Below are 25,081 nucleotides of genomic sequence, written 5' to 3' on the forward strand. Positions count from 1 at the left end.
TAAAGTTCACCCCCAAACTTTGTCCTGCTTGGTTGGGCCTTGCCTGGAGACAAAGAGCCTATTTCCAAGAATGATTTCTAGATTTGGGGGTTTGGTGTGGCATAGTGGCTTGAGTGCTAAACTGCGGCTTGAGATCAGGGTTCAATTCCCAGCTTGGCCCTGAAACCCACTGGGTGACTTTGGGCAATTCACACTCTCTCAGCCTCAGGGGAAGGCAATGGCAAACCTCCTCTGAACAAACCTTGCCAAGAAAAACCCATAATAGTTTGTCTTAGGGTTGCTGTGAGTTGGAAATGACTTGAAGACAACAACAAACAACAACTCCTTCAGAAATCTGTAGTGCTGCCACCACCATCCCTGCTTAGATCTCTTTGCTATTTTGAGAAGGACCAGCCCTCCATAGTCTCTGCCATCCAAAGGTCTCTAATGCCAAACAAGGCTGGATGTTGCCACAAAGGCACAGTTGGACATTCAAAGTCTATATCTTCAGGCAGTTGGTAGAGTTTTGACAGCCGCAAATGAAGACATGCACAGAAAAGTTCCCTCAAAACTCAGCATTTCCAGATTCCAGAGCTGTCTTGTTTCTGTGCATCTCCCTATTTGCCTTGCCCCAGAAAGATGGAGCTAGGCTTTCTCTGTAACGGACAGAGGCAGCACTGCTGGCATGGGTCAAATGTGGTGAGGTGGGGTGGCAAAAGGTAGAAAGTCCTATCCTGCCCCCTTCCTGGCATGCTGCAGCCCAGAAAACCTTCCCACACTCTGGAAGTCAAATAAAGGCTGAGACTTGTGCCGTCTTGCTCCCTGCCCTGTCTCCGAAACCTCTCACACACATACTCCTGGCTAACAGTTGGCACAAGCCAGGCAACAGGACTTAAGTAGTTCATTGTATAGAAATCGTTGCATTGTAATTTTCTGCTGATTATTATATTGAATTAAAAGGCCAGCGCTGTTTTGTCTGCATGGGCAAATGGGTATCATTAATGCACTGGACACCTTTAAGCACTTATTTCCAAGGATAGGTGTCAGCCGGCTGCTACTGCTACTTGGTTCCTGGCCGTTGAAAGCTGTTTGAGTTAAAATGTCTTGTGTCGCTTCCAAGAAATGCTCAAACCTTGGTGAGTCTCCATGAGGAGAGAATTCCAAATGAGAGAGGCAGGTACTCAGAATCTGACAGTTCAGAGAAATTTCCCAGTGAGAGCACAAGACAGAAACCATTTTTCCAATACATCTTGCAACAAGATGGAGAATGCACAGCTGTGGCTTCAAAGGCAAAATTGATGGAGGCAATACTTCGTGTGGCATTGGAGAAGGAAGAAAAAAGGAGGTGTGTGATGGACTCCACATGGTTCAGAGAAGGGCTGTCAGTCCCAAAGGAGCAAGGAGATGAGAAGAAGAACCACAGATGTGGGCTTGGCAAAGCTGGCAGAGTTAAACCTTGGCAAGGCGCAGTCCTCATATGGTTCCACACAGGCAGCGTATGCCATGACATGGGCAACATAGGTCTGCTCCTGCACCCCATGGAAGAGATGGGCCATTGGGCCCTTGGCCATGATGGCTACATCTTCACCACCGTGGGTCTCTGAGGAAAGGGGAACGGCAGCTTGCTGGTGGTAGTCGTTGCCCTCTAGCAAAAGGGAAGAGGTATAAGAGAGGAACATAGACTTATCCCAGGCACCAACTCTACTGTTCCAGATCTGAACTGAGTGAGGCTTATGGGTGATACCCTACATTGTCACCTCTTCCAGACATCTTCCCAGTGCCCCAGTGGTAGCTAAGGTTGTCAGTTCAGGATCATCTCAGGCCCTGAGATTTCTCAGCCAAGGCTTGAGACCTAGGGACAGCTACATTGGGTCCCATATTGAAAGAAAGGCAGGATATATAAATTCAGGCAACTACGGTCAGCCCTCTGTATCCACAGGTTCTATATCCACAGATTCAATCATCCCTGGTGGCGCAGTGGTTAAATGCCTGTACTGCAGCCATTCGCTCAAAACCACAAGGTTGCGAGTTCAAGACCAGCAAAAGGGCCCAAGCTTGACTCAGGCTTGCATCCTTCCGAGGAGGTTGCTAAAATGAGTACCCAGACTGTTGGGGGCAAATTAGCTTACTTGCTAATTAGCTTACTTGCTGTTCACCGCTATGATCTTTGGAATAGCGGTATAGAAATAAAACAAATTATTATTATTATTATTATTATTATTATTATTATTATTATCCACAGCTTGAAAATGCTAACTATGTACAGTGTGCCCCTTGTCATATGCAGGGGATCCGTTCTGGACCTCCTCCTCTACGTAAGTCAAATTTAGTGTATGCTTGCATCTCATTGATTTGAATGGTGGCATGCATGTGCCATTTTGTCTCTCACCACTTGCCGTCCACATAAGCTTAAAACCGCGTATGGTGAGGGTGCAGATGGTGAGGGCGGACTGTATAAGCAAATCTTGATTTTGCCAGTTTATATAAGGGACACCATTTTACTATCATGGGACCTGAGCATCCATGGATATCGATGGGGGGTCCTGGAACCAAACCCCAGCAGATACCAAGGGTCCATTGTACATCTGAGGGGAGGGAACGGGTTATTTTGCATTGTGCTTGGATTTCATTTTGCTAGATGGTTAGATTAAGAAAGGGAAGGATTAACAGCTACCATCTCAAAAGCTGTCAGAGCCACTAGGACTGCTTTAAAAACTACAGTGGGAGACCAGGAAGCTTATCGCACACCTTTTCCCTGTTATGGGAACTGAAAGGGGATTCTCGGGGCCGTGCATGACCTGGAAAAAATGGATTTTATCACACAGCAAATCATCCTCAAAAGGGCCCCGTTCCGTCCCCCAGCACCAAGCCATCCCCGTTCAGTTCTGAGGAGCATTAAATGTGTTAAGAAAAAGCAACATGGGATATACAGTGAATGAAATAAAACATGTATGTGAGAGTCAGGGTGACTCAGCAGAAGCAATTAAGAGCCACACAGGTGTAAAAGGTAATGTAATTAACAAGTCCTGAATGCCAAGGACAGAAAATGTAAAGTGGATAATTGAACACACCTGAGAATTGTTAAGTGGTCAAGGCTGAGATGATGAAATCATTCATTCTGGGTTGAACCAAGAGAACCAATGAGAGTGGATGTACACGCCCACTGGGTGGATACTGACAAGAGTGGGTGGTATGATCCAAGGACTATAATAATGGCTATGAATCCCAATGTATTGTGTGGGTAGTAGTAGTGGAGTTGTGTTGGATAGTTTTGGAGCTGTATATAGTAGAATAAAGTAGATCTTTTATATAAGACTACTGAGTTGTCTGGTGTCTTGGGTGAAGATACAAGAGCCAGCTGGATCCTGAAGAAGTGGGAAGACTTCTGTGGAAGCAAGAGTGAGAAGGCTTGGAGAGTTTGTCAGGGTCTTCAGCCTATTCTCTGTAACTCTGCTGCTTTAGAGCAAAGCTTTAACCACTGGCCAAAACTGGTCAGCGCCGGTGCGTAACAAGGTGGTGAGTTCGAGCCAAAGGTGAAGAGCAACAACTCCCATCATCCCTCACAAGGGTTATGGGCCCAGTTACTGCAGCACCCAGCATCCACAGAAGCTGAAAGTTCCAGAGAGTGGAAGACAGTTTTGTGGAAGACAGATCAGAGCAAGCTGTTTGCGCTGCACTGATAAGCTCCGTGAGTAACTCCTCCTGTGTTTTGATTAAGCCCGAAAGGGGTCAGCTGTGCATACTCAGAAGGACTGTGTCAATTGAGTCACTGCACAAATTAAGATGGAGACTTTGAAGTTTAGTAAATTGAATAGAAGCAACTACTCCACCTGGAAGATATATGCCCAGTCTCTGTTAGTAAAAGAAAGTTTATGGGCCACTGTTGAAGCCGGGCTGCCAGCAGACCCTACTGCAGCCATAAAAGAGAAAGATAATAAAGCCAAGGCTTGTCTTTTTCTAATGCTGGAAGAAGACTTGATTAATGATGTTAGAGATAAGGAAACCGCCAAAGATGTGTGGGACACTCTGCAGAGATTACACATTCCTTCTATTGCCTTTGCAAAAATGCTATGGTCTAAAAGAATTTTTAGGCAGAAGATGGCAAAAGGCCAGTGTGTGGTAGAGCATTTGAAAACGATGCAAGACTTGTTTGTGCAGGCTGAACTAAGAGGAGTGGAAATAAGTAGAGAACAGCAGTGTTATATATTGATTGAATCTTTTGACCCTTCTTGGGGGAACATTACCAACAGTTTGCAAAACTTACCGGAAACAGAGTTGACTAGAGACTTAATTGTGGCCAGAATTCTGGAAGAAAACCAGAGGAGACAGTCTGAGAGAAATGACGCAGCAACTTCTAAGAGCGTGCCAAGTCAACAGCCTGATGTGCGTGGGCTGGACCAGGCAGCTTCTTCGAGGGAGCAACGGAGATGTTTTTACTGCAAAAAGATTGGACATCTGCAGAAGCACTGTAATCTTTTGGCTGCTGACAGAAGCAAGCAAGAGAGCAGATGGCAACCACGGCACGACCAGAGGCAGAAGCAGTCCAAGCCGCCTTTTTTGGAGGACAATAGAAATGATAATAAGGGGTTTGCGACCATGATAAAAGAAAAACAAAATGCAAATTCTAAATGGCTTGTAGATTCAGGAGCTTCGTCCTCTATGTGTAATAACATTAACTTAATTAGTGATAGAAAGCCAGCCAATGTAAATGCTGTAGTTTTGGCTGATGGGAATGAGCTTAGTACTGTAAATCAAATGGGAACAGTTTACATTCCAGGGCTAAAAGAAAACTTTAATGATGTTTTACATGTAAAAGAATTAGAAAACAATTTGTTATCAGTGAGCAGATTAACAGACAGAGACTACATAGTCACATTTGAAAAGAACTTGTGTAAAATAACATTGAATGGGGAACTGCGTGGCATAGGCTTGAAAAAGGATAAGCTTTATTTCTTAGAAGAAAATGTTGATAATTACAAGGTTGAGAATGCTAACAATATTGATAGTGTGCCAATGCACAAAGACTGCATACATGAGCTCCATAGCAAATTTGGCCATGCAAGTTTTAAGTGTTTAAAGAATTTAATAAGCATGTGTCCAGATCTAAAAGTGGCAGAATGTAAAAATCATTTAGACTGTACTGTTTGTAATCAAGTCAAGGTCAGAGCTTTTCCAGTTGCTAAGAAATCCAAGAGAATTGCTCAAAGACCATTTCAGTTTGTCCATGCTGATGTAGCCCAAGCTAATTGTTTGTCATTAGGAGGAAGCAAATATTTCCTAGTAATTGTGGATAGGTTTTCAAGGTATGCTTTTGTAAGAATATGGAAAAATAAGTCTGATGCTGGGCAAAGTTTGAAAGCATCGGTAAGGATGGTAGAAAGACAATTTGATAGCAGAGTTGGGACTATTGTTACAGATAGAGGTGGCGAATTTTTAAACAACCAGCTGTATAATTGGTTTCAGAAGGTGGGAATAAGGCATGAAACCACTAACCCTGCTTGTCCAAGTGAGGATGGTTTAGTAGAAAGGAAAATCCAAGACATTAAAAGGATATCTACTTGCCTGATGGCAGATGCAGGAGTAGGTGACAGCTTTTGGGGTGAAGCTACTCTGACTGCCATACACATAAGTAATAGGTTGTATCATTCAGAGATTGGAGACATTCCCTACAGGGTTTTGTATGGGAGAGTGCCAAATTTTAAATATTTAAGAGTTTTTGGACAATATGCACATGTATACATACCTGCTTGTTTTAGGAGAAAAGGAAAACCAAAAAGCAAAAGGCTTAGGTTTCTAGGATATTCAGGGAACAGCTACACATTTCATTTGGGAGGAAGAGAAGTACAGTACTCCAGGTCTGCAAATTTTGAAAGACATGCTGGCTGGGACAAGCTGCATGCCAATAAAGAAGTGTTCTTGAGGTTAGGTAGCTCAAGTGAGCAGGAAGCCCAGACTGAACCAACTTCAGGAAACGGAGGGGTTTCAGTCAAGCCAGAAGCCTCTACTAGCAGTAGTGGTAGTACCTCAGATGGGGAGACACAAACAAGACCAGTAACCACTAGGATGACAGAAGACAAGAGATTTAGCAGAAAGACAACAACTTCTAGTGCAGACAGTGATGAGGAAAGAGGCAGATCGACAGAATTCATACCCAGGCGTAGTCACAGAGTTAGGAAGTCACCAGATAGATTTGTTGTGACACAGGCAAGAGCTTGTACAGTAATAGAAGAGCCTGAGAGTTTTGAAGAGTTAAAACTTTTTCTAGGGAAGAACAAGAAAGAAGATAGAGAACTTGATAGAAAAGTGTGGACTACAGAGTGCTAAGATAGTTAGAGCTCCAATGACAACTGGTTTCGTTTCTGAATCAACAACCAGAGATTTTGAGGACAAGATTTTTTTCAGGAGCATCATAGGATCTCTACAATTCATTTCTTGCCACACTAGACCAGACATTTCGTATGCTGTTAACGTTTTATCTAGAAGACTTTGTGATCCTAAGGTTGAGGATTGGACAGCTGTGAAACACTTGTTAAGATATTTGAAAGGGACTTTAGACAGAAAGTTAATCATCAGAAGCAGTAATGCAGATTTAGATTGTTTTGTAGACAGTTCATTTGCATCAGAATTAGGAGACAAGAAATCAGTGACAGGAATGATCATCAAATATAGTGAAAGTCCAATAGTATGGAGAAGCAGAAAACAAACAAACGTAGCGTTGAGCACAACTGAAGCAGAATTTGCAGCTTTGAACGAAATAGTGAATGAGGTACAATGGCTTGAACAATTGTTAATTGACTTAAATGAAAATTTCAGAGTACCTGTTGAAATTCAAGAAGACTCGCAATCATGCATAGCGATGGCTGAAACAGAAAGTTTGAAGAACAGAACCAAATATGTGGGTGTAAGGTACCAAAATGTAAGAGACATGGTTCAAAAAGGAGAAATAGAGTTGAGATACATAGAAACACAAAATAACATAGCAGATTTGTTTACAAAAGCTTTAACAGTAGAAAAACATGAAAGATTGACACAAATGGTTGGAATGACATTGTAAGCCACATACAATATTTTATTTCGGAGGGGATTGTTAAGGAAAATGCAACATGGGATATACAGTGAGTAAAATAAAACTTGTATGTGAGAGTCAGGGTGACTCAGCAGAAGCAAATTAAGAGCCACACAGGTGTAGAAGGTAATGTAATTAACAAGTCCTGAATGCCAAGGACAGAAATGTAAAGTGGATAATTGAACACACCTGAGAATTGTTAAGTGGTCAAGGCTGAGATGATGAAATCATTAATTCTGGGTAGAAACAAGAGAGCCAATGAAAGTGGATGTACACGCCCACTGGGTGGATACTGACAAGAGTGGGTGGTATGATCCAATGACTATAATAATGGCTATGAATCCTAATGTATTTTGTGGGTAGTAGCAGTGGGTAGTAGCAGTGGGGAGTATTGTTGTATTGGAGTTGTGTTGGATAGTTTTGGAGCTGTATATAGTAGAATAAAGTAGATCTTTTATATAAGACTACTGAGTTGTCTGGTGTCTTGAGTGAAGATACAAGAGCCAGCTGGATCCTGAAGAAGTGGGAAGACTTCTGTGGAAGCAAGAGTGAGAAGGCTTGGAGAGTTTGTCAGGGTCTTCAGCCTATTCTCTGTAACTCTGCTGCTTTAGAGCAAAGCTTTAACCACTGGCCAAAACTGGTCAGCGCCGGTGCGTAACAAGGTGGTGAGTTCGAGCCAGAGGTGAAGAGCAACAACTCCCATCATCCCTGACATCTGGTCGGAAGTCTTCCTTTATAAGGAAGGGACACCTGCAATTCCTATAAGGCCCTGAAATAAGGGAAATATTCCCTCTAACAAAGCATAACCGCCAATTCTATTGCATTCACAACAGCCACCCCATCAGAACATGTCACCAGCAAATGCAACCCTTCTTACCACTCTCTTCTGGATCCACACTGGGGCGTCCCTGGTTGGTGATCTGGTAGCCTGGCCCATTTCCATACACAATGGATGTATATGTCTTGTTGTCATCTGCTAGTTCAGGGGCTAAGCCTGGGGACAGAAGAGGTTTAAGAGAAAATATGGGGAACATGTTTGGTTGGGAGGGGTTGACTTGGGACCCATCTTCTAATTTGAGAAAGATGGAAAGAGGACACATTTCAGCAGCAGCAGGTCCTCAAGCAGAGTGGCTGGAATCACAATCATAACCATTTGGAAATATTTCCCACCATCCGATCACATAAGACACAGCTCAGCTCTATTTATGTCTATTCAGTACAAGGAGTAGTGCAATACATCCTCAGATTGCAAACCAGAGTTTAGCTCCATGCAATAATTTTGGGGACTGCAATCAGAGCTCTGTTCCCTGAAACTGTTCTGTTCCCTGCAACTACAGCTTCCAAAAGGTCCTTCTAGTCCACACAATGGCTTCCTGAGTTGCAAACCAGAACTTAGGGCCCGAACAGCCAGGCCAAAATAAGCTGCTTCAGGTCACTTTGGAGGCAGACTGTTTAAATGATGCATCCGTCCTAAGAGGCCGGAAGCCACGCCAAAGCTACACTGCAGTCCTAAGGATTGGAGTGCATCTTTGGTGCAGCTTCTGGCCTCTTAAGATGTGTGTGTCACTTAAACAGCATACCTCCAAAGTGATCCAAAGCAGCTTTATTTTGGCCTGGCTAGTTGCCTGCTATACCTATCCAGGCTGATGCCAGCAGGCAGATGTGGACCCCTAAAAAACCCGAATCTCACCTGCAGACCAGAGATTTCCCTTTCAGGTAAATGAAATTAATAGCTGATGAGTCAGACGGTTGGTTCATTTGTCCCAGTATTGTTTCCTCTGGACATCAGAGGCAGCCCAGAATTTCTGGTATACCCAAAATCCTTTTCAAAAATGGAGATGCCAGGAATTGAACTTGGGACTTTATGTGCAGCTGATCCTTTATCCTTTGAAGCATGGCTTTTACTCAATGCAGCTCAAGAGATTGTATCCTCAAGGCAATGTGGATACTGTCCAAAATGGGTGATTATGGTTTGCAACCAACTTCTGAAGTGAACTCTATTCCCATGGCCCTCCTGTGAGCTAAATCTCCAGAGAAACCAAACCAGCCTCACCACCACCTTCACCATGTTACTCAAGGCCAACCCTTTACCAAAGATGGAGCTGCCTCTCAATGTGTAGCCACCAAAGCTGAAGACGTGGGAGTGGTCCGCTGTCACCACGGTCAGAGTCTCGCGTTCCTCCACCAGTTCTCCTGCCCGCTGGATGGCCTTGTCGAACTCCACTCCCTCCGTCAGGGCCTGTTTGGCGATGCCATCATGGTGCGCAAGGTCGATATTGCCTCGTGCAGAGAGAAGGACAAGTTCCGTGTCAGGTCTCAACTGCACTGGAGAAATAATGCAGTTTGACTCTGCTTTAGCTGCCATGACTCAATGCTATGGATTTGTAGTTTTGTGAGAGATCACTGTCAGAGTGCTCTGGTGCCACAACTCACTACAAATCCCAAGATGATGTGGCCAGTAAAGCAGTGTCAAGCGGCATTATTTCTGCAGCGCACATGAGACCTCAGAAGTCTGGCAAGTTGACCCTTCTTCCCCAGGTTGGAGGAAGAACATGTGAGAGCCTCAAGCACCCCACAAACACCCCTTTCATTGGCCTTCCTCTTTCAGGCTCCACAACAAGACGTATCTCTTCCGGCAGGCCTTCCCAGACAAATATCCCAGATTAATATCCTAGTAATTTTATATTAATTCCATCAAGCACCCACTACTGTCTGGAGCTGCCTCTGTTTTAACAATGGTTTAATATTTAATTGTATTTTATTGTGGATGGGTGGGGTTGGGAGGGTTGGGATATAATGATGATAATTGTTGTATTGTGTTTTAAGGGTGTTTTCTTATTGTTAGCTGCCTCAATCTGCTTGGAGAAGAAGGATGATAATAATAATAATAATAATAATAATAATAATAATAATAATAATAATAGGCCAACCCATTATTATTATTATTATTATTATTATTATTATTATTATTATTATTATCCACTCTATGACCCTATTTCCTGGGTCTCCACTGAAAGAAGCATTTCCCCTCATTCTCTATCCACCCATTGTCTCCAATCCTGTCTCCCAGTTTTCAGAGCGACTTGAAGGGGACAAGGGGACAACCCAGGTTGGAAGGTGTGGGTCGATGCAGTCCAGCCATCCAGGACCCTGGCTAGAAGTAGTTAGTTGATGGTTAATTTTAATATTTGCAGCAGGGGTAGGCTATAAAGGTGGAAGAGATGCCTTCCACCCCTCATACTCCCACCCTCACTGTTCCTCCACTGAAGACACTATCACTTCCAACATGACCAGGAGTCATGGCAAACCAAGTTCATGGACTCAGCCGAGGAATGGCCAGTTTTTACACTTTTTCAGTGGTTTGTGGAGGAGGCAAGAGCCTAGGAGTTTATCACATGGAGGGTGAATCCCCTTCAGAAAGGGGATTTTAAAATCCAGATCTTGTTTGTCAGATGTGTTGGCGTGAAGATCAAGCAAGGTGGCAGATGGTGCCTAAATCCAAAAAATCCTGGGGTCTCCTAAATCCCTGACCCCACTATGTCACTGGCCAGAAGAATCCATAGGTTCCCCAGATGGACTTATCTTCAACAAAAAGGTAGTAGCCTTTGGGATTGCGGCTGAGCATCTGTATTGCAGCTTCCATCATCTCAGTCAGCGATGGGTCAGTCTCACTGTTTCGATACAGCTCATATCTCATGTCGGAGGGTTCAAAAAGACCTGGGAAGGAAATGGAAAAGGGGAAAATATTCCCCTTGATTCTGAGAAGAGATGGGCCTGAAGCATGTCAAGATGAGAGAACTGACTGGGAAGATGAATGGGGAGCAGTTTGTGCAAGGAGGATGGTTTAGTGTTGTGGCACTGCTTGGAGTGTAGCCTTTCCAGATGTGGGTGAGATGGGGCTTGTGTGTCTGTGTCTGTGTGTGTGTGTGTACAGAAGGTTCCTCAACAAAATATTTCTTTGACATATGTATTTTTTAAAAATGTATGTATTTCCCCCATCCTCTTAGGAATGCATTCACATATGTAGGCAGGGAGAAAGCCAGTGTGGTCTAGTGGTTTGAGCATGTCTCAGCCATGTAAACCCTTTGGGTGACCATGATCAAGTCACACTTTCTCAGCCACAGAGGATGGCAATGGCAGCCCCCCTCTGAACAAAACATGCCAAGAAAACCTCATCATAGGGTTGCCATAAGTTGGAAATGACTTGAAGGCACACAACAACAACATGTGGGCGGGGGGACTCTACAACTTGAAATGGTACCAAGAAGTCTTTACCATCAATTCTCTTCTGTATGTAAACTTATCCTGAATGCATTCTGAGAAAAACTCTTGCAAACTGCTAAAAGAGATGGAGGCAGTGTGGTGTAGTAGTTTGAGTGATGGACTAGGAATCTGGGAGACCAGGATTACTCCTCAGCAATCCCAGGAATCTTCAGGGTTCCTTGGTCAGAAATCCCTGGAAAGAGACTGTGGAAGTCACAGATTCTCAGCCTGAGAGGAAGGGAAAGATAAACCTACTCTTGAAAGATCTTGCCAAGCAAACCCTACCAAAGGCTCACCATATGTTGGAGTCAACTTGAATAATAATAATAATAATAATAATAATAATAATTTGTTTTATTTATATACCGCTATTCCAAAGATCATAGCGGTGAACAGCAAGTAAGCTAATTAGCAAGTAAGCTAATTTGCCCCCAACAGTCTGGGTACTCATTTTAGCTCCCGCCTCGGAAGGATGCAAGCCTGAGTTGAGCTTCAGCCCTTTTGCTGGTCTTGAACTCGCAACCTTGTGGTTTTGAGTGAATGGCTGCAATACAGGCATTTAACCACTGCGCCACCAGGGCTCCTGGTGAAGACACATAATAATCTATGGCCTGTTACAGACAGGCCAAAATAAAGCTGCTTCGAGTCACTTTGGAGGTATGGTATTTCAATGATGCATGCGTCTGAAGAGTCCAAAAGCCGCACCAAAGCCACGCTTCAGTCCTAAGGACTGGAGAGAAGCTCTGGTGTGGCTTTTGGACTCTTAAGACTCATGCATCATTGAAATACCATACCTCCAAAGTGACTCGAAGCAGCTTTATTTTGGCCTGTCTGTAACAGGCCTATATGAATAGAATGAAACACTCTCTTGCATCAGCTGGGAGACAAACAGAGACTTAAACCCGTTACCCATGAGGTGCTTCACATTCGGATCAGCAGCTGCTGCCAAAAGTTCTGTTCGGTTCCAGACATATTTGGAGCCCTGGGGGGAAAAACAAGGTAGGTAAGATAATAAATGCTGTCTACTAAAACTTTTAACTGAATATAGCTTGTCACATTCATGGCGGAAATGTAACATTTAGCTTCTCGACATCCTTTTTTTGTACAAAAGAAGCTGTAGCATCAGCTTTTGTAGACTAGGCCATGTGTCTGAAGAAGTAGACCAAGTCTATGGACTTTATCACATGGAAGAAAATTGGAAGTTTAAATGAAAATCGTGCAATTACTATTTAATTGCAATTAAGATTTTCAGACACGGCACAATAAAAAAGCCATTATCCTGGGAATAACCAGGCAATAAACAGCAAGAAAACATTTTCGGGATTTTTCCATGAATGATTTATTGCTGTTTATTGCCTGGTTATTCACAGGTTGATGCCACTTTAATTGCCGTTCAACACAACGTTGTGTGAAAAGCTTTATCACAATTGTGCAATATTCCCAGGATATACTGGATTAAGGGATTTTATGCTCCCAAAGCTAGGACTCAATTCTCAGAGGAGTATACTATCTCCAGCCATCAATGGCTGGTAGTTCTTCTTTCGGGGAGTGAGAGAAGAAATCCACCCTGTGTTTTAGTTTGAAGTTTAAAGGCATGATCCAAAGTGGTGAACACTGTCTCCCAAACACACCGGATAACTCCTTTAAAGTTTGGGCTAAAACCTGTAACTGATTCGCCATCCCTAGCATGAAAGCCTCCATCTGCTATTGTGTCCCAAATGCCATGTGCATCACAGCTCCTGGCAGGGCCTGATCTGGAGCCTCCTCACATCCCAGATGAAGGGTCTAATTTTGATTAACTTTAGCAACAGAGACGGAATTCGTCTCTGTACCAGTTGCCAGGGCCCAAGAGCAAGGAGGTTCTGCTGCTGTTGTAGCAATAAGGATTAGCACCTTAGACAGATTCCTAAAAGATTTTTGACGAAAACCCAGAGTGGACACACCACCCCAGTGCTATGGAAGAGCTCTGGTCCAAGCGCAGCCCTTAGAAAGGTTCCACGTACAAGTTGAGCCTCCTATATCCAAAATTCCAAAATCCAAAAAACCCAAAATCCAAATTTGTCCACATGGGTGACTGAGATAGTGACACTTTTACTTTCTGATAGTTCAGTATGCACAAACTTTTGTTCCATGCACAAAATTATTAAAAATATTGTATAAAATTACCTCCAGGCGCTGTGTATAAGGTATGGTATATGTGAACCAGAAGTGAATTTTGTGTTTAGACTTGGGCCCCATCTCCAAGATCTCTCATTATGTATGTATATGTAAATACAGGCATTCCAAAATTAAAACATAAATGATTTTCCTGTTTAAGTGTGGGTCTCATCCCCAAGATATCTCACTGTGTAGATGCAAATAGTCCAAAATCTGAAACACTTCTGGCCCCGAGCATTTTGGATAAGGGAGGCTCAACCTGCATAGTACATCCGGAGCTACAGACTGTCCTCTTCATTCCATTCATCACATAAAGCCCACAAAGCAAAATGGGAAAAGCATGAGACACTTACTGAAGAAGCCTTGAGCCACTCGGTTATGAGGTCACGATTATCTTTGCGGAGGCCAACGTGTAGCAGGTTGGAGGGATATTCAGGGTCTGGAGTGCCTGCCGGGGTCATGTACTTTCTGCCTCCACCTAAGACCACCTGTCAGGGAAGGATCACTTTGCAATAAAGACTTAAGCAAGCAAGTTCAGTTGGCCTAGAAGGCTGGTGTTTCTGAGGACAGTGGGATAGTGGACCACTCTGGGTTCTAGTCTGAACTTTAAAGGAACACTCCAAGGTGTACAACACTCTCCACCAAACTGATACAGCATCTTAGATAGCACCCTTAAAGTTCAGGCTACCACCCAGCATGGATTCATCACCCCATGGAAAGGGAAGCCGCCACTCTCCAGGGCTGTGGGGTGCAAAATAATTAGGGATGTGGAGTTCCTCCCTGTTCAGCTCCAACATACTTGCATGATCGTCTCCTTCCATATAATCCACCCCACGCACTTAGGTCCTTTGGGAAAAATCTACTGCAGCCAATAAAATCTAGGCTGGCGGTGGTTACCCAGAGGGCCTTTTCATCTGCTCTCCCAAATTACAGAATGGCCTGTTGGAAGAGATCCGAAACATCACCAATTTTGACAGCTTTAAAAAGGCTGTCAAGACGGGTCTCTTCTGACAGGCCTTCCCTGAGTAATCTACTTGGTCTACCGCTATTCGGACTACTATACTGCCCCATGTCTCCGGATGACCTCTCCCAGCGGCTTCATGGGAGAGGTCATCCGGAGACATGGGGCGGAGTGTTATCAGTACGCTGATGACACCCAAATTTATTTCTCTATGTCTTGGGCTGCTTCAGTGACCAAGGAGGGCATCTCCCCCCTGAATGACTGCCTGAAGTCAGTAATGGATTGGATGAAGGAAAATAGACTCAAGCTGAATCCAAATAAAACGGAGGTACTCATGATAGGTAACCCCAATCCGGGTATGGAGATAAGTTCACCAGTTCTAGATGGGGTCACACTTCCCTTGAAAGACTGAGTCCGCAGCTTCAAGGTGCTCCTGGATTTGTCGCTTCAACTGTCTTCTCAGATTGATGCGACAGCCAGGAGTGCCTGCTATCAGCTTCGGCTGATACGCCAGTTGCGCCCCTCCCTGGAGCAGCGGGACCTAGAAACGGTTGTACATGCTCTAGTAACCTCTCGCCTTGATTTCTGCAATGCGCTTTACATGGGGCAACCTTTGTGCCACGTCCGGAAGCTCCAATTGATACAAAACATGGCAGCCAGACTGGTCACCGGAAAATCCAAGTTTGACCATATTACACCTACAGTGGGTCCTCGCCTTACGCAGGGATCCGTTCTGGATCCCTCCACGTAAGGTGAATTCCGCCTATGCTCAAGCCCCATTGTAAACAATGAGGCTTGTGCACAGTGGCGCGGCAGCGCGGCGGCGCACAGGGCGCAACGGGCGCACGCGCCCATTCAATTGAATGGGACGCGCCACCCCTTCTGCCCCGTGCGCGCCCCGCGGCTTGAGCGCGTATGCCCAAGCTGCGTAAGGCGCGCCCGCGTATGACGCAGGCGCGCTGTATTTTAAAATCACTACATTGGCTGCCTATTAGCTTCCAGACATAGTACAAGGTGTTGGTTATCACGTATAAAGCCCTACATGGCCTGGGTCCAGTCTCCTTGAAGGAACGCCTCCTCCCATACAATCCTCCCATACACTCCGATCCTCCGGGAAGAACGTCTTACAATCTAGAAAGACCAAACTGGCAGTGAAATTCCCAGAGGTCCAAAAACTGTCACCGCCCCAAAAACTTGGAATGACCTCCAGAAGAGATTTGCTAATTATCCTCTCTCAAGGCTTTTAAAAAGGGGACAAAAACCTTTCTCTTCCGGCAGGCCTTCCCCGATTGATAATCTCCAGAACCACTCGAATCCCCCTCCTTTTATTATTTTTCTTACTTGTGATTTGTTTTTAACTTTGATGTATTGCTATGTACTTTTAAAACATTTTTTACTGTTTAATTTTATAGTTGGGAGGGAGGGTAGGGCCGGGGTCTTGTGGGGATTGTTGTTTTTATTGTTTTATATTGTGTTTACTTTGTTACCTGCCTTGATCCTCAACCGGAGGAGGCAGGATATAAATAAATATTTATTATTAGTATTATTAGTATTAGTATTATTATACAGAACACTCCATAATGCCCATATCTCTGTCACTGATTGTCTTAATAGTTTAAAATGATAAATTATTATTATGATTATGATTTAATATGTAAGAATTATTGTGTTGTTTTAAGAGGGAGGGAACAATGGGATGTATTTTTATAATGTATGATGCATTTTATATTGTATTTTATGACTGTTGTAAGCTGTCTCGATTCTGTTGGAGAGGCGGGGTAAAAATAAGTTGTTGTTATTATTATTATTATTATTATTATTATTATTATTATTATTTCAGGCAAACAAAAAAGAATGAGAGGAGTCAATTAGTGAGAAGTTGAGGGGCAGGGAACCAACTGACCGGCTCTTGAGCCTTAACAGAGGAGTCATGTCTAGTAGGACAGAGTGACCCTGTGGCCATTTAACCCTCAAATGTCCTGGGAATGAGTTACCTGAAGGACTATCTGCATTGCTATGAACCATGTTAAGTCTGAGATCATCAACTGAGGAAACTCAGCTTTCTGACTGAGAAATGAGAAGATTTCTATTTGTGGTACCATCAAGAAGAGTTCTATTTGTGGTACCAAATACAAACAGGTACCAAATTACAGTTGTGGAATTTATTCCCTTCCATTTTTTAGATAAGCTTTGGAAATGTGCCTTTTCTAGGGATTAAGGTTAGCACCCTGTTGGAAATATGTTCTTGTTGTGAACCATCACACTGACATCAATTTATCATGGCCCAATGAATGGAAGACCTCCAAGTCACCCTATTATAAACATCCCTGCTCCAGTCTCCCAGGCTCAGGACCTCCATGGCCTCCTCGACTGAGTCCAACCATCTGGAATGGGGTCTTCCTCTTTTCTTACTGCCTTCTACCTTGCCAAGAGTTATTGTCTTTCTACTAAGCCATGCCTTCTCATGATGTGGCCAAAATACAACACTCTCAATTTAGTCATCTTAGCTTCTAGGGAGAGTTCAGGTTTGATTTGCTCTAGGACCCATTGGTTTGTCTTTTTAGCAGTCCACAGTATCTGTGGAACGCTGTTCCAGCAGCATCCCATTTCCAATGAGTTGATTTCCTTCCTATCAACATTCTTAACCATACATAGAAACTGAAAATATGATGACATGGAGCATCCTAACTTCGATGATATATCTATACTTTGGGCTCTTGCCTAGTTCCTTCATAGCTGCCGTTCCAAGTTCTAGTCTTCTTCTGACTTTTTGATTTCCGTCTCCATTCTGATTGACGACTGAGCCAACGTATGGAAAATATTTCACGATTTCAATATCTTCATCTACTTTAAAGCAGAGTAAATCATCTGTAGTCATGACTTTTATTTTCTTAATGTTCAACCGTAAACCTGCCTTTTTCAATTTCTTCCTTGACTTTCTTCAATAAACTTGTTCCAAGTCTTTGTTATTTTCTGCTAGTAGTATAATATCATTTGCATATCTTAAATTATTGATGCCCCTTCCTCCAGTTTTCACACCACCTTCCTCCTAGTCTAATCCAGTTTCACATACGATACGTTCGCCATACAAATTAGACAGATGGAGTGATAAAACGCAGCCGTGTCTGACTTCCTTCTCAATTAGAAACCACTCTGTTTCTCCATATTCTGCCCCGAGGATAGCCTTTTTTCTTGAATATAGGTTACACATCAGGACAATCCAGTGTTGTAGCACACCCATTCCTTTACATGCAATCCATAGTCTTGTTTTTACAAAGATAGTGCAGCTTTTCTATCTTCTGCTTCCAATTTTGTTGTCTATCTCATTTCTATATTGACCATCAGGTGATGTCCATGTATACAGGAGTTTCTTGAATTTCTTGAAGAATGTGTTTGCAATGAATAAACTGTTGGCCTCACGAAATTCAGTCGGTGGCTCTCCTGCTTCATTTCTTGATCCTGGGCCAAATTTTCCTACAGTGTTTGGTTCTGCTCTGTTGGTTACTTGACCATTTTAATGGGATTAACAAGAAGTCTTGTTTTGGTGTGTAATTACTGAAAGTGTATGTGTGTGTGTGTGTGTGTGTGTGTGTGTTTTCCTCATTTGTTAGACTTGGTGTTTTTGATTTGAATGGCACACTTTGTGCGACAGTGGTTGATGGCTTTGTTTTTCATCCTTAATGACATCACAAGTCCCAAAGTCTCAAGTTTGGTCCTGGAAATCTGGGATTGTCTGGATTTAAGAACCCTAAGAACTGCTCAACCAGCGCAGCAGCTCTTTGTTCCATAACAGCCACCTGAAAAGATGGCATCTGTACCAGAAAACAGAGATTTATACCCTTTTCACCAGTTTTCCCAGAAGCTGTACAATCTCACAACTACAAAAAGTTCAGGTCCCTTAGTCTGGGAGGCCATATGGGGAAGGTCAAGTGTAGGGGTGGGGAACCTTAGGCCCTGGGTTCAAATCCTGTCCTGAAAAGTTCAACATTCCCACCTCCTTCCCCATGGTACCATCTTTAGCTGAGTTCTTGGGTTTTCTACAGGTTCTTTCCCCATTCTACTGGACTGAAACATTTCTCCTAAAGTTTAAATGCTGGACAAAAGACAACTTCAAGATAAAATATGCTTGGTATTTTTGGCCAGACCTTTCCGATTTTGGCCTCAACCACCAATGAAAAATTCTCTCAAGCTCTTCTGGGCTGGTGGGAGAGGACTGCGGTAAAATAATTAATTAATTAATTAATAATTTGTTTTATTTATATACCGCTATTCCAAAGATCATAGCGGTGAACAGCAAGTAAGCTAATTTGCCCCCAACAGTCTGGGTACTCATTTTAGCTCCCTCCTCAGAAGGATGCAAGCCTGAGTCGAGCTTGGGCCCTTTTGCTGGTCTTGAACTCGCAACCTTGTGGTTTTGAGTGAATGGCTGCAGTACAGGCATTGAACCACTGCGCCACCAGGGCTTGTCTGCTCCACTTACTGTGAAGTCTACATTTTCCACAAGTTGTTGAGAAATATCCTTGCAGCCTTCTGTGATCGCAGACTGGGGCATGCTGGCATCGGCATACCAGTTCCGGTTCACCACGTGAGCATAATTTCCTGCCGGTGACGCATGCTGGACCCGGGTGGTGGTCACAATCCCAACAGATTTGCCTGAAAAGAGAGAAATTCGGGGTGAGAGAACTATCCATATTGTATTTATCAATGAAAGCTTCTATATGAACTGGGATTTTGCTATAGCTGAGTTTGGTAAACCTATTAGAGATCTGAGGTCTTGTTGGAACCTGGAATCGCATGCCACTCACCATAGACACCGGGGTTGTTGAAAGCAGGAGGAATGGGCACCAACTGCAGTTACATTGCCAGGCAGTGACATACCTTGTGTTTTTGAAACCTGGTGTAGATAAATTTTTAATACCCCGACCTCTCTTGAACAGCCATTTTTGGGCCTGGCAGAGCTGCTGGCCAGATGGCAAACAGAGGAAACTCATGTGAAGTCGAAGGCTTTCATGGCCGGCATCCATAGTTTTTTGTGGGGTTTTTTGGGCTATGTGGCCATGTTCTAGAAGAGTTTATTCCTGACGTTTCACACTGCAGCCAGCTGAATAGCACTTTTAGCCATCATGAACAGGTTCTTCCATTAATACAAAAGACTGCAAATGATGTCTGAAAGTGCTTTTGAGCCAGTTGGAGTGTGAAAGTGATTTGTGCGATCACTCTCACTCACGCTTCCCTGCTGGGTCAAGGGCAGGTTATGTGTGAAAGTCCTTCCCACGATCGAGCATAAAGGATAGGACAGTGATGGGACAGTGATGTTCCGTCCCTCATGTGATAAACTCCTTAGTCTCTGGAGCAGCAGAAAACAAGCTTGCTCCATTTTTACTATGGCATCCCTTCAAATTTTTGAACAGGGCTCTCATATCACCTCTTCACCTTCTTTTCTCAAGGCTAAACATCCCCAGCTCCCTAAGTCTCTCCTCATAGGGCTTCATGGTTTCCAGACCCTTCACCATTTTGGTCGCCCTCCCCTTGACACCCTCTTGATCCTTACCAGCCAACTGAGCCCTCTTCAACAGAGATATCACTTCATTGCCGGCTGTCGTTTTGCATTCGTTGTACCGGGAAGCCGCACTCAGTCCGATGGTTTGATAGTTGCCCTTCACTCCACAGAGGTAGGCGGTGGCAGTGCCAGCACTGTCTGGCACTTGCCGGTCCACGTTGTATGTCTACCCAAAACCAAAAAGGATTTGGCTAGGAAGGTCCTGAACCATGGGCATGCCTTTCCACTCCCTCAGGTGAGCTGGCAGGCAGAAGAGGGAAGGAACAGGGCCAGCGCTCCTACTAGGCAAGAAAGGGACTGGCAACCATTTCCAGCAGCCCATCACAAGAGAAAAAAGGTGCAAGCAAAATAGGTGCAGAGCATGACTCCATACCCTCCAAATAAAAATTGATTTTGTAAAAAGAAAAATTGACACGGATAGACGTCTGTAGTCCCAGTGTTCAGCTGATTTTAAAATGTTCCAATTTCCAAACTTTGATCCTCCAGATGTTTTGGACTTTAGATCCCAGAATTTCTGACTATTGGTCAAGCTGGCTGGAGCTTCTGGAAGCTGAAGTCCAAAACATCTGGAGGACCAACGTTTGGGAATCACTGCTCTATGGTAAGTTCAGGGGGGCTTTAATTGTTATACAGGGAGGGAGGAATACCAATTTCTATGGATGCGTCTATACTGGCCACTTAATCCAGAACAAGTCTGGACATTATGCCCTGGACCAATCATGCTAACAACTACACATACTGCCTGAATCCAGAGCAAGGCTGCATTGATGTGTGTTTGGGCCAGTTGGGCTGACATGATATTGTTTCTTGACATGTGAACAACTGGAGCCAAATTGGGCCGGATCCAGTTGTCCATGCACCAAAAGAACCTGAGATTATTGGTACCAGCTTCGGCTGATATGCCTGTTTGGACCAAAAGGTCCTTGAAACAGTAGTGCACGCACTGGTAACCTCTCGTTTAGATTTCTGTAATGCGCTCTACACGGGGCTACCTTTGTACCAGGTTCGGAAGCTTCAGTTAGTTCAAAATGCTGCAGCCAGGCTGGTCGCTAGAGCATCCAGGGCAGACCATATAACTCCGATACTAAAATCTCTTCACTGGCTGCCCATTAGCTTCTGGGCTCAATACAAAGTGTCGGTTATTACCTATAAAGCCCTACATGGCTTGGGCCCGAGCTACTTGAAGGAGCGCCTCCTCCCACACAATCCGCCCCGCAGTCTCAGAACAACAGGGAAACATCTATTAGAATGTCCGAGAGTGAGATTGTCAATAACTCACAAGAGATCATATACATCGACAGCACCGACTCTCTGGAATAATCTTCCTGACGAAATCCAAGCTTGCTCCACTTTGGATGCCTTTAAAAAGGCCCTGAAGACACATCTATTTCGACTAGCATACCCGTCTGACTCTCTGTAGCCACTACTCTTGATAGATTTGCACTTTATTGACTGACAGATTCTTGGCCGTGTGTTTTTATGTATATTGATATATGTAGATTTTATATTTTTAACCTGAATGTAATTATATTCTTGATGTACACCACTTTGATCATTGGAAAAGCGGTATATAAATAAAGTTTTTATTATTTATTATTGTTATTCTGGGGTTTCTGGGAAACACTGGGATTTCCCAACTTTGCTTAGTTCAGAGCAAAGTCAGGTAAAAAACAGAAAAACACTGATCCTTCCTGTAATTAGTCGTTTATAGTCAGGACTTCCAGCACTGGCTTCAGGGTGCTGTAGCATTGGACTGACTCTGGAGACCTGGGTTCAACTCCCAACCCAGCCATGAAACCCACTGGGTGACCTTGGGCAAGTCACATACTCTCAGTCTCAGGGGATGGCAATGGCTAACCACCTCTGAACAAATCTTGCCAAGAAAACCCTATGATAGGTTCACCTTAGGGCCACCATAAGTCAACAACAGCTTGAAGGCACACAACTACAAGGCAAGCCCTATATCAACCAAAAAAAAAGGTTTAAGGTTGACTTATACCTGAAGTTTTCAATAATAGGATGCCAAACCATGATTGATGAACAGTGCAGTTCAGTGGGGGCAAACTGGGGGATTCTGGGAGCTGTAGTCCAAAAATTAAATTTGTCCAAGCCATAGCTATGTGTAGTTCTGCAATTACTCCCTGAAAAGTGGTAACGGGTGCAAATTGGGCACCTTCCCACTGTCCTGCAATGGACAAGCTTTTTTAAAAAGCAGTAATTTCTAGTCCTCACAGTGCTCTTCAGAGAGAGAAAGCCTGGGAACTCTATTTCTGATTGTATTTTATATTGTAATATGCCGTAATGTACATCTGTCTTGAACTTATAAACCGCTTTGATCTTCCAAGAAAAGCGGTATAGAAATAAAGATATTATTATTATTATTATTATTATTATTATTATTATTATGCTGCACCAGATGTAACTGGGCTTCAACTCCCAGCAATGCTCACCATTGGTTATTCCAGCTCAAAGTAGATGGGAGTTGTAGTCCAACAAATCTGGAGGGCAACACAATTCCCACCTGTGCTTTCTAGTTTAGAGATTATGACGGATGAATACAAATGAAGTCTTAACACAAAAGGAAAGCCTGCTGTGTTCAGTGAGGATGCTAAAAGTTGCAACCTAAATTGGAGACGCTGGAGAAAGGCTTTGGGATCTCTTACACCTTGCTGGCTTTCCCTGTAGCTACCAAAATAAAATATGCAAAAGAACCCAGTTTAATTTGCATCATTTATTCAGGTTGTAGAATTTGGAGCTGTTCCTCACTTCAGGCGGCAGACCTTTGCCGTCCTGAGAAGTTTTTATGTCAGGATCCTTTCTGAGAGCTTTATTGCCTGCAAGGTAGAGATCGTCCTCCTATTAGGTTTAATGTGCCTATCATAGTTGAGTAGAAGCGGATATTGTAGAAAGTGTTACTTATCATGCAAGCAACACCTGTGGAAATTTCCTCTCCTACACAAACCACTAAAGGGACAGAAGCCCTGACCTTTGTTTCATTTGGCAACTTCCCAATGGTAGGTGGAGACAGTGAGAAACTGGGTTCACCTGTTGAATTACTACCTGATATGCTGATGATGGAGGAAAGGAGCCTTTCCCAACAATTGGGGAGGGCTTTGACTATAACCTCCAGAATCCTGGGGATTCTGAGAGTTGTAGTCCAAAACTAACTTTTCCAAGCTTAAGGAAATGGGAAATGAAATCCCTGGGAAGTAAGCATTGCACATGGCTCAGGAGTCCCGTTGGTCCCATCTCCTCACCTTAGAAAGAGCCAGGTAGGGAAAGCTGTCCATTGCCAGTGGTGTTTCAGGGCCTGAGTTGTTCTGCATCTGCCCCTTCAGGATGCGTGTGGCGGTGATGGTAGGGATGCCCATGCCTGCCAGGGAGAGAGACCCAGGTGTGAGAAGCCTGCTCTGCTGGAAACACAGGTTCTGCATGTTGACCTTTCCTCATCTCTATGACTGCTCCACATCAGTGCTCCTTCAGATCTTTCCTCCCCAGCTCTTGACCATCCCATGCTGTCTGGGGATAATGGGAGTTGCAATCCAGCCACTGGGGTTGGAAACAGCTGTCATAGGAGTTTGTCACACTGGGGCATCATTTCAGCACTAAAGAGAGATTAAAGCACATTTAGAGCATCCCGCAAATGAAATGGAAATGGCGAGTAATTGCGTGAATGATTATCACACGCAATTGCGCAAATAAAGTGATATCGGAAATGCGTTGCTGCTGAAATCCCAAAAGTAAAAAGATGTGCGTTAATGCTTCTTTGTGACCACTTTAATGGCGGATTTTGTGCAATGTTGTGTGAAATCGTTTTGTGTAATTACATGATTTTTCCGGGATATTTACGAGGTAAACCGAAATGATGCCCCAGTGTGACAAACTTGTGTGATAAACTCCGTAGAATCATTCAGTCATAGAGCTGGAAGAGTCCACAGGGAAATGCAGGAAATACTCTGTTAGGAAATACAGATGGCCCTCCACATTTGGGACTTTGGCTTTTGTGAATATGATTATCCACAGGTTTGATTATTATATTTTGTCTAGAAATCTTTAGGTCCCCCAGCATGACTCTCTGGTCAGTGTTGCCAGAGGTTGCACTCGAGGACCTAGAGATTCTTAGACAGAATACTTCTCTAGGCATTTGCAGGTCCTCCAGTGCAATTCTATGGACAGTTTCTGGCAGCTGTTGGCTGTTGGGAAGAGAAGGATTGGGAGAAGCAGGATGCCACTGTGTTCTCAGCTTGTTGGTCTTCTAAGGGAACTGTATAATCATAGAACTGGAAAGGGTCCTCCAAGGTGATCTGTTCCCACCCTCTGCCAGTACCAACCCATTTAGAAAGGCTGAGTTGATTGTGCATTTAAACTGGGAGCAGCATCAGTGTTCCTAGTTCTGCTCTAACTCCTAGTTAGAGTGGGGATAATTTGACCTTCCAGAGGCATCTAAGCTCAGCTCCTGTGCCAACTACTCACCATCGCCCAGGAAGAGGATGAGGTTCTTGGCTTGGTGGTGTCGAGGCTGAAGTTCCAGAGCTTTTTGGATGGCCTTGGAGGCTTGCTGTTTCCAGAAGTCTGGCTTCTCTTCTTGAACTTGAAAAACAGAGGGGGATGGAACAAGCCATGGTGTCACTAGGGTTGGCGTGACCCCAGTGTGGTAATGCATGCTGTGACCCTTGGGTTGCTGGTCAAGAAAGGGATTCAGTTTTAGTTGCCCCATCTGCCCATGGAACAAAGAAAAATCTGGGAACCAGGACCACCAGGATGCGGAGGAAGGGGAAGAGGATGCCACCGCCACCGTTGCAACATCTCCACCCAGCCTGGCGCCCTGAAAACCCCATACACAAACACACACAGGTAGTGCCAGGTGGGCAGAGAGCAGGCAAGAAGAGGGCATCAAAAGGAGAAACTGTAGCACCAGTAGGCAGGGTGGGGTGGCACAGTGGTTAAATGCCAGTACTGTAGCCAAAACGTTGTGAATTTGATCCCACAGTTATACCAGTTTGATACCACTTTGACTGCCATGGTTCCACCCTCAGGATTTATAGCCCGGGAGGGGCACTTACATATCTTTGCAGGAGAGCCCAGCTGAAAACCC

At 44.0% G+C, this 25,081-nt stretch overlaps 1 protein-coding gene across 1 annotated transcript; it reads right to left on the bottom strand.

Annotated features, from left to right (window-relative positions):
* Positions 1-1,361: 1,361 nt before the first annotated feature.
* LOC149317877 (intestinal-type alkaline phosphatase-like) lies at positions 1,362-24,577 on the bottom strand. The gene is made up of 10 exons (XM_089513251.1): positions 24,460-24,577; positions 23,244-23,359; positions 19,978-20,152; positions 18,907-19,079; positions 13,819-13,953; positions 12,218-12,290; positions 10,628-10,762; positions 9,137-9,328; positions 7,923-8,039; positions 1,362-1,624 (listed from the first exon to the last, which is right to left on the bottom strand). Exons 2-10 carry the CDS (start codon positions 23,355-23,357, stop codon positions 1,362-1,364), a joined length of 1,377 nt encoding a protein of 458 aa, XP_089369377.1. The 5' UTR covers positions 23,358-23,359; positions 24,460-24,577.
* Positions 24,578-25,081: the final 504 nt, after the last annotated feature.

Source organism: Sceloporus occidentalis, unplaced genomic scaffold, assembly GCF_023333645.1.
Source record: "Sceloporus occidentalis isolate IW3139 unplaced genomic scaffold, rSceOcc1.0.p SCAF_2, whole genome shotgun sequence".
Taxonomy (NCBI): Eukaryota; Metazoa; Chordata; class Lepidosauria; order Squamata; family Phrynosomatidae; genus Sceloporus; species Sceloporus occidentalis.